General features: G+C 30.1%; 1 protein-coding gene across 1 annotated transcript; it reads right to left on the bottom strand.

Moving 5' to 3' along the window:
• Positions 1 to 1,440: 1,440 nt before the first annotated feature.
• Positions 1,441 to 9,963, bottom strand: LOC117178001. Its single transcript, XM_033369168.1, has 6 exons — positions 9,840 to 9,963; positions 9,197 to 9,432; positions 5,084 to 5,192; positions 4,760 to 4,985; positions 2,598 to 3,943; positions 1,441 to 2,466 (listed from the first exon to the last, which is right to left on the bottom strand). Exons 2-6 carry the CDS (start codon positions 9,421 to 9,423, stop codon positions 2,404 to 2,406), a joined length of 1,971 nt encoding a protein of 656 aa, XP_033225059.1. The 5' UTR covers positions 9,424 to 9,432; positions 9,840 to 9,963; the 3' UTR covers positions 1,441 to 2,403.
• Positions 9,964 to 10,504: the final 541 nt, after the last annotated feature.

Raw genomic sequence — 10,504 nt, 5'->3', positions numbered from 1 at the left:
CTCACTTTTTGAATTCTTATCCAAAATGGTTGGTTAACGAACTTGTCCTTTCTTTTATGACCTGTAAAAAGTGTGCCAAAGATCGATTTCATCCGTTTATTTTTTCGATAGTTATCGTGTTTACGGACGGACGGCCGGACAGACGCCATCGTAAAAACTTGATTTTCGGATTTAGGGAGTCTCGAAACGTGGAGATCCGTTGAAAAGTTGTGGTGGTAAATTTCCGACAATTCTAATACTTTATCATAAATGATGAGAATGTAAAAAGCGTGAGTTTACTGTAGTTCCTCCGGTAATAAGCGTTGATTAGAGAAAAAATAATATTTTTAGATTTCAGCGTAAATGTGAAGATTATTCTATTCTTTTGAATGCGCGATTTTTCCATCTGTTTAAAAGATCATTATAAGAATAGGATATCTCAGAATGTAATTCATTTCTATTGCCACAGCGACCGCCGCATAGTTTCCTATTCGCCAAAAGAGAACGTTTTTTTCAGCATATTGAATCCCGTCTAATTGTACTGTCAGGCACACCTCACAGGAATGTCTTGCATTCCCCAAAAGTGTTCATATTTTGAGATTATTTAATTCCTTTTAATCAGTTCACAAAATATGTGGAATAAATTGTTTTAATTCCCTCATGTGGAATATAAGTTTTGAAAATTTAATTTTAATCAATTCAAATCTGCCTCTCTAGATTAAAAATTATTTTTATTCACACATTTAAATAGATTTCTGCAATATATTTTTATGACCTTTAAATAAATTCTTAAAATATGAATAAATATCAATTTCATTATTTTTTCGTATTTATATGTTATTAAAATATTAAATAATGAAAAATAGGTTAAATAAATGTATCCGTTAAATTTTACTGAGCCGATTGAGAGGAACAGGATTTTCTCTGTTTCTGTCCTCGTTGGGGGTATTTTTAGACGGAGGAAAAATCACGTATTCATAGGAATAAAAATTCTTAATTTTTCTGAATCTAACGCTTATTGCCGGGCTTGACTAATAATCCAAAAAAATTCATCGTCATCAAGCATCATATTCGATTGAAGATATCGCGATGCGATACATATTTTAAATTTGGCAATCAAACTAGCAAGAAAGGAGCCTGCTAATACTTTAAAATTCTCAGCCTGGAATACAAAAATCAAGGGAAGTAAAGTTGACGCATGACAAGTATTTTTCATATTAAAATTTTTTTTTAACGATTTCGTCAATCTTTCACAATCTCGTCAAACCTTTGCAGAAGGTGCATAATTTTTAACAGTTTGCAAACTCCAAATTGCGATTTTAAAGAGTATTCGTGAAATTCAAGGAATTCATGGAATTTACGGACTTTAAGACTTCCATGGAATTACTTGAAATAAAGGTTATTGCGGTTATTGCTTGATGGGCAACAATGGTTCCGATCAATAAAGTAAAAAAGTCAAGCTTTTAAATATCAAAATGTTGTATTTTTAAGTAATATATACAGTAAGTAATGGATACAAATTAAATCAGTCGAAGGCATAAAGGCAGAACACTTCCCTAAATTCCAAATTTTTGTAATGAAAGCTTAAAACATTTTTTATTCTGCAATTTAAGTTCAAATGTTCAATATTAGAATCCTTCTCATTTCCATTGTAATTGATTTATCGTTTAACTTGAACAGACTTAGAATTTTTGAGTCTTAACTTTTCAACAGTCAATTATTATTCGATTTTTGAAATCTTCAATTAATTTAGGCTTACAATTAATCGAAATGAAACATATTACTATCAAAATATGTAGAGAATTTGAATGTGCCATGAATGGGATAAATAATTATTGCATCTGGTAGAGGCCGTTAAACTAAGTTTTTCTTTGCATGAAATTAATAAACAGTATGTTTAAATCGTTTTGAATTTAATTTATAAAACTGGACAAAATTCTAGGAATAGCAGCTGTTGTAACTGGTGTGACGTCAGTAATACGAGAAGTCGTTGCTAATTATTAGTTAATCAATATTTTTCATTTTATAATTAAAATTTTTGTAATGTCTCATGGAATTCCAAAGTAAAGATATTTTTCAGCCAGATTTTCAAAATAAAATAGAAGTCCCTATAATATATACAATACAATATAAGTACCTAACAATATATATGTAAGTAAAATGATTCCTATAATACATTACTGTGAAACACATATTAACCTTTTGGTGATAAAATAAAAAAACAAGCATTTTTATCAAATGTTCCGATGATAAAATTTTTAATAAAAACATTAAAAAATTAATGCAAATTTTCTAATTCTACAGAACATTTAATGTTTTACGTGGTTCACTTTTTATTGTACTGTTTCTCCAGGAATAGCTTTTCTTCTTCTCAGTTATGACTATTTCTATTAATCTATCATTTGACATGGAATTAAGGCTTTGCTAGCTTTTATTCGTAGATGTTGGAAGCATTGGAAAATCTTCTAATTTAATTTCTGTAGTAACCTATGATAAACATGTACTAAAAATTAATATTTTTAAATTCAATGCTTTTAAGAAATATATTTAGTGATTATGAAATTTCTAATCCAGACTTTCGTTCATAACGTCCCTTAAAAATGTATTTAAATACGTACTACTTCAAGAGGACTTATTTTTACTTCAATTCCGTTCTTCCACATGTTTATTAAAGTTTCAAGAGCCTGTTCTCTTAATTGAAATAGGTCATTTGAACGCAGAGCTCCTAACTCAGCTAGTGCATTCGTTTTTGAAAGAAGTTGTTTTCGTTTATCTGCAAATGACAGTGGGACCGATGAGATAGATTTGGTTGATTCTACACGATCTGTTTCTTTTTCTCGATAAGCTTTGAAGGCTATGTGACTTTTTAAGTAGTAGTTTTTTCTCCACCTTTCTAATATTAAAGTCTCACTATACAGTGGTAATTGCAATTTTTTTCTCAAAGCAAAGATGTGCCGACAAGGTAAGAGCATTGCCACGTAAAATTGGCAGGTACATTTTTCAGTTGTAACCCTTACTGTTGCATACGAGTTTTTTGAGAAGTAGTTGGAACCATCATCCATGCAAGTTATTGTTTCCTTCTGCGAACATTCAATTTCGTTTAAAACCAATTTAGCACTTTGTGCAGTCAAGAGGTTGTGGAATTTATACTCATCGCTCTCTTCCGGAAATTTGTTATATAATGGCTTTTGCATTGAGTGAATTGCAGAATGTTCTTTTTTATTATTTAGAAGATAAATTGTCTCAAATAAGTTGTCAATAAAAGTTTCTAGATCACTGTCCTTATCTCCTGCTGTTTGAATGACACCGTTTGTTTTTTCTAGTCTTTTGATTGTATTACTCATAAAATTACATTTTATGAAATTTTCGTTTACGTTCCATTCATCTCGGCAATTCTTCCAATTCTCGTCATAGTAGGCAATAACAGATTTTGGCACAGATTCTCGGAATTCATCCTCTAGTATTTTAAACACCGCATCCGTTCGCGCGCCAGCCAACTGCTCTATATAGTCTAAGCTGAGCGCTATTTCAACATTTTTTATACCTAGTTTTTCTTTCACGATGTCACGTCGAAATGTTCGTAATACATAAAAGATACAACTAATGAGAGAGATATGCGGATATATTTCACGAATGACGTTTCGTTCCGTCATGTGCTTATCTGTAATAATCCACTTTAATCTGGATGCAGTGATTGGGTTCTCTTGTTTAAATGTACGAAACAGCCATGAAAGACTATATTTATCTTCATAAACCAACAACCCAATGCCAACAATGTGACTTTGACAGATACCGTCTTCTGTTAACATGATGTACAGAGGGAGGTCTACATTATTCTTTTTGTGTGTTGCATCACATGCCAGAAATTCTGGATACGCAGAGACAATTGATTTCATGTTTTCGTTTTGTATGAAGAGACCTTTAAAATTTCCTTTCTCATCTCGGTACAGACTAACGGTCCCACCTGAAAAAATGTGTGCTTCAAATAAACGGTGTGGATAGACCCCTGACAGAGTAACTTCCCTGGTGGAAACATTTTTTATGACAAGCTGCAATGATTTTATTACAAATATTATGCAAATATAGTGATAATTATTTACTTTTATTTGGAATGAACGTATCAATGATTCTCCAGTTTTATACTAAAATGGCAATGGTGCGTAACCAGATAAAAAACTTGTGGGACAGAATTTTATGCGACTTTCGAAATCCTTAATTCTAAAGTATTGAACCTTTTACTTGATTATTATGTTTTTCAATTTAGTAAATTTTTAAATGTTATTTTAAATTTGTCTTTTGGGACAGATGTGTTAAAATATATTTAGAGAACTTTTTTACTTATAATTTCTAAACGAAGTCCAAAATATCGAAACTTGACGAAATTTTCGTTTTTAATCGTTTTTCTCAGAAAGTTTCAAATTTCGGCACTCAATTATGAATGAATACAATTTTCTACGAAAAAAACAGGAAGTTGTATCACGCGACTCTAAAGTGAAGTTCAGTTTTTGAAATAAAATTACGTCGCATACATAATTGTAGAAAATCAAGATTTTAAATGAAAAATAAGCAGATTTATCATCTTTAACGAAAAAAAAGTTAATTAGGAAGATTTAATTTATTTCGAGTCCAAAATGTATTCACGACTCGTATAAATTTTAGTATACATTCATAGAAATTATAACTAGGAGAAGCGCAAAATGCCTTGAAAATTCGTACAAGTTTGTAGAAATTCTTAGCAATTTTCACAGGTATTCATAACAAATTTTAAGATTTGCCTTACCGTGTTTTTCTAAAATATTTGCAGTAAGCCTCTTTAGATTTTTTTCTCTCTTTCTTAATTTTGCTTTGGTGTTTTTCAGGTCTTTGAAGCTTATTACTTTTCCAGTCTTTTTAGATTTTTTCAAATGTATTTTTTCTTTCTGACATTTATTTTTAAATTTGTCTAGGATCTCAGTTTCTGTTTCTGATCTGAGTTTTCTTTTTGGGTAATAGTTTTTAAACCATGTCTATAAAAAATCAATTATTAAGTATTAGCTGAAAATAAATTAGGAATTTATTGAAAAAAATTATAATTGTCATACGAAGTGAGTTTATGATAGTTTACCTCGTTTACTTCGTGATTATGGGTTTCAATTATTTGTTTGACCTCGAGGCTTTTGCCATTTCTTGAAACTCTAAATCGCATCATCATTGGACATTTTTGTTTATAAGATCTATATTTGAAAAAGAATTTATGTGACAAAATTTCTGTAACTAAAATTTCACATGCTCTTTTTCAAAAAATATGTAAATTAATATAGCGCTTTTATTAGCATAGAGATAAGAAAAAGAAAATAGGAAAATAAAAATTATTCACCATGAAAACGAAGTATAATGAAAAACGAACATATAATGAAAATAAAAATTTTAATAATTTTATTTTTACTTTCAACATAAAATAAGCTGTACCCGACCTAATAGGTCCTGGACCCTTTTGAAATGTGTATATTAAATTAGTTGACAGATAGAAATGAAATTGTCATGCTAATTCAGAATTTTCAAACCCCGATTTGAAATTGAATCTAATGAGTCTTCTCTACAATTATAAAATACACTTTTCCCCATGTATGGCGAGAAAAAAGGTTGGAAAAATCGTGTATTCAAATAAAGAATGGTTCCAATCTAAATTTAGGCACTTTGTGAAAAGATGTGGGCGTCTGCACGAAAAGGACCCTTATGGCCGGTTCTAGTTTAGATATGTTTTTATCGAAAAACTATTTTTCCGAAGATTCAACTTCAAAAATTCTCCGGTGACTCGTTTTTTAACTTAGAGGGTTCATTTTAGACCTAAAATGACAGAAATTTATCCAGATATATGCTTCTATACGTAACTCCATAACGGCCATACACGTCCTTTTCATTCGAACGCCCACATATACGCTATTAACATTCATTGGTCGTTTGCTTCAACAAATAGTTCAAAGAATAAATTTTGCTCATATCATAACATTATTTGGGAAATTATTTTAGATGATCATGCAGACCGATCGACGACAAAGTAGAACTTTACTACCATCGGGCCGAATGGACGATTAGCCACTATGATAGTCGTCCGGCCGAATAGACATAACGTTCGAGAAAATACATTTTAGTTTTTGGTCGTAAAAAATGCATTTTAAATATTTTTTTCTCAAAAATAAAATATTTCTTATCAGTTTCGATGGTAAATAAAATAACAGTTTGAACTTTCAAAAAGGTAATTTTGCAGGGTGGCTACCCTAGTTAAAATGCCCATTAGGTTATCCATAGAAACTGTTTAAAAACATGCATTCGGTACTGAAGCGGTTACTGGGACTAAAATTAACTTGAAATTTTGTTCTAATAGGCTCTATTAGGCACTCGTGTGCTTTTAAAACACGAATAATAATATTAAGAAGTACAAAATGCTTCTCTATGTAGTTCTACCAGGCTTTCAATGGCAAAGTGGAATTCAATTGATCAAACTAAAATTCCAAGTTCTGCGTTCAAAGTGACCCTAAAGGGAATCTATTAGGTTCTGCTTTTTCACAAATGACGCAAGATAAAAACTGCTGCTCTAGGGGGTTTCTCTAAGAGGTTTTGTTAAGAATTTTCATGGGAACTTGGATTTAGATTAATCGGATTAAAACCCTAAATAATGCTTTCAAAGTGGCTATATGAGGCACCACTTAGGTTCTGATTTCTCGCGACTGGCGCAAGTACAAAATAGTTTCTCAAAGATTATTTGTTAGGCATTTGAATGGCAAATCAGAATTAAATAATTCAGGTACTAAAAATGCTGCTTAAGCAATTAAGGGGGAAGATACCTTTAGAATTTCCAAAAAATCAATTTTTCTTTTTTTCATATTTTGAATGTATAATATGTTGAAAATATACTGTAAAAGGGAAAATATTAAATATTTATGGAGATATTGTCAAAAATGTCAGAGTCCGCATACCGTCACTAATCAGGTAGTCGGAGGGCTTGGGTCGGAGCAATGTTTCTTACACAATAGGTTTGTATATTTTTTTGTCCCATAAATTCTGGGAAGGCTGATTACTACGTTACTACGCTTATTACGTGGACCCGGAATCGCCGATTGATCGGCAAGTCACTGAAACTAATATTATACAGTAACGAATCTTTAAACGTGATTATCTCGAAAATGTCTTTTCAAAAACTGCTCGTGCTGTAACTTAGAAAGTTGTTGACCAATTAGGCTGAAATTTGCAGGGGTTTCTCTTTACGGTACTATGGGAAGGATATACCTAAAAGTTTAAAGATATCGGGTTATTAAATAATTTTTTTGGGCTAAAAAATGGTCGAAAATTTGGACCTTCGATTAAACAGCCGATATAAATTTTAATTTTCAACTTTTTAAAATTATTTTATAGGTTTATCCTTCCCTTTAACACATAAGTAATCGAATAAAAAAACCTTTTTTATATCAGATAAATGGAAAAATGTTGACAGCTGCAGCAGTTTTCGATGTCTCGGAGCAGACGCTTGAAGAAATATTCTGCAGGGTCGCCATTTTGTAAAAAAAGAATCGCATGTTTTTTACACTTTAACAATGTAAGAAAAAGATGTTAAAATTAATAAATAATCTAGTTATTTTATCAACTTGAAAAAAAAAAATTAAAATTGATTGATTTTACGCTTTCTAAAGATATCTCCCCCCTTAATAGAAACCGTTTAAATAATACATTGTTTCAAATCGTTCTTCAAAGTTTTTTAATTTTAATTTGGATTCTAACAGGTTGTATTCAATTAGGCTTTCGAAAAAAAAAATTTTTTGCTATATTTTTCTGATAGGTTCTAATCGGAACCAATAAGGTATTCTTTTACTCTAAAAGTTATAAAGTACATTATTATTTTTGTCTGTTGTATCATCGCATGCCAGAAATTCTGGATACGCCGAGACAATCAATTTCATGTTTTCGTCTAGTATGAAGAGACCTTTAAAATTTCCTTTCTCATCTCGGTACAGACTAACGGTCCCACCTGACAAAATGTGTGCTTCCAATAAATGGTGTGGATAGATCCCTGACAGAGTAACCTCCCTGGTGGAAACATTTTTTAATGACAAACTGCAATGATTGTAGAACAATTATGAAAATTTACAACAAAGCTAATCACAATGCATAGAAAATCTAAATGTGTGTAAGTGTGGAAATATAAAAACAAGAGATTAAGGACATTTTATTACAAATACTATGCAAAAATAGTGATACTTATTTACTTTTTTTTTGGAATCAACGCATCAATAATTGCCCCGTTTTATACTAAAATGGTAATGGTGCGTAATCAGATAAAAAATTTGTGGGGTAGAATTTGATGTGACTTTCGAAATCTTTAATTCTAGAGTATTGAACCTTTTGCTTGACTATTATATTTTTCTATTTTGTAAATTTTTAAATATTATTTAGCAGTTTGTCATTTTAAATATGTATTTTGGGACAGATGCGTTTAATCTACTATTGGAACGGAAATTGGAATTTAAAAAATCTGACTATGTTCTATTAGACTTTCGAAAACAAATATTCTTTTGGATATATATTTCTAATAGGTTCTAATCGGAACCAACGAGATATTCTTGTACCCTAAATGTTACAAAGTACAAATTTGCTTCTCTGATGGGCTGTATTATGATTATATTAACGGCTAGTCGAAATTTAATTAATTGGATTAAAATTCAAAGTGCAGCCTTCAAGGTGGTTCTATTTGCCATCTATTAGGCTGTATTTTATCGGATGATGCACACGTCCAAAATTGCTTTTCTAATAGACTCTATTAGAATTGTTATTGGAAAATCGGAATTGAACTAATTGAATTAAAAGTCTATGTTTCTGGATAAAAAACAAATATATTTTCGATAAACAAGTTTTTTTACAATGTGCATTGTGCAAAATAAAATGAAAATTGAAATAAGTTGTAACTTGCAGCTTATGTAATTTCAAAACTTATACATATTTTCAATTATTGGTTAGAAATTGTTATTTTAAATTAAAAGCCAAGTTGAGAAGTTTAATAAAAGAATTAGATCAATCGAAAACTGTGCATTTTATGGAGGGTTTTTTATATATCAGAATATGATTTTTTCACTCAGTTCATTAAAGTGTTTTTTAATTGCATTGATCTTTATTTTTGATCAGTTTTAGATAGTTTTTAAAATACATTTAAATAAATATCAGACCATTTTAATGTATCTAGTTGTACCTTATTTCTCGGCTACCCATTCCTTTAGAGTGGAAGTTTTTACCACCATGTATGCACGTGTATTTTAGCTCTTCGTATTTTAGGCAGGGTTTAATTTTTTTTCGTGTTCGAGCATTCGCAATCGTTCTAGAATCTCTTTTCCAGAGTAAAACGAAATTTTGCAATTCATATGCGTGAATGGCACTTTGCAATTCGTCGTATGATTTAAAGCGATCTCCTGCCTTCATTTTTGTGGCCTGGAAAGTAATTGCATTGATTTCGTAATTAATTATAGTATTTTTAAAAGCCTCAAAATTCAACTATGCTATTACACTCAAAATAAATTCTGGCAATAAATATATTAGAGCGGAAGTACAAAATTTTTATATTATTTCGGTAAAAATCAAAGTTTAGAATGTTTAAGATAATTTTACGCCAGTTTTGCTTGTAAAAGTGAAATTATTAATATTTTTATAATAACAAGGAGTACATATAATTATACAGTATAATTTATAATTCTAACTGTTAAAATATCTGTCGAGTAAAATTGGTACAATTCAGATACATTTTGAGGTTAAAGCTTTTTATGCAACACAACTCCCGGCTAAAACCATATTGGTTTATGCTTTGATCATGATACCAAGAAGAATATAAATTCACTTACCTTTTTATTAAAATCAACATCCAATATAAATAATATTTTTAAAATATTTACATGTTTACATAGAATCTTTGCACTATCATACACAACACAACGTAAATAAAAACATTGGTTTACAGCGCTACCATCCATGATGTAACAAATACATGGTCTAGCCACTTGAGGGCCCTGTTTCGTTCAAGTAACGCAACCGCTTAATTCCACCATTTTGTTAGTTTGACCGCGCAGTTTAAGTTTGACGCGTAAGACTACGGCGAACTGTTATAGGAAAATCAATTAAGACACTTCGTTTAAATTACTTGAAATAATACCAAGCTTGTCATTAATTTTGAATCTTTTTAAAACTTCGACATATCTCTTAAAATTACTAAAATTTCGTGTACAAATAATAAGTGTTCAATTGTTATTTATGCGTCAAAATTTAACAATTTCACTTATAAATTAAACACTTTTTAAATAGAACAATTAAAATTGTAATGCTAAAAAATCAAAAGTTCTTTGAAAATCTAAAGATTCAAAGCTTTCTATGTAAAAAAATTCAGTTTCAAATTGTTTTCTTTTCAATATTTGTTTTAAATTTATTCGTCTTAAATGAACAGTGAAATATTGCTAAATATTAAATACTTATTCTTTTTCTACATTAAGAAATTTAAAATTAAATGGGTTAA

This window comes from Belonocnema kinseyi, chromosome 8 (genome assembly GCF_010883055.1).
Source record: "Belonocnema kinseyi isolate 2016_QV_RU_SX_M_011 chromosome 8, B_treatae_v1, whole genome shotgun sequence".
NCBI lineage: Eukaryota > Metazoa > Arthropoda > Insecta > Hymenoptera > Cynipidae > Belonocnema > Belonocnema kinseyi.
This window is presented reverse-complemented; position numbering and strand designations above follow the sequence as displayed.

Coding starts and splice junctions, on each gene's coding strand:
- LOC117178001 (XM_033369168.1), bottom strand. CDS start 9,423: ATGAAGGCAGGAGATCGCTTTAAATCATACGACGAATTGCAAAGTGCC. Junction 5,193..9,196: donor ATGGGTAGCCGAGAAATAAG/GTACAACTAGAT, acceptor TTTCAAATATAG/ATCTTATAAACAAAAATGTC. Junction 4,986..5,083: donor ATAATCACGAAGTAAACGAG/GTAAACTATCAT, acceptor GATTTTTTATAG/ACATGGTTTAAAAACTATTA.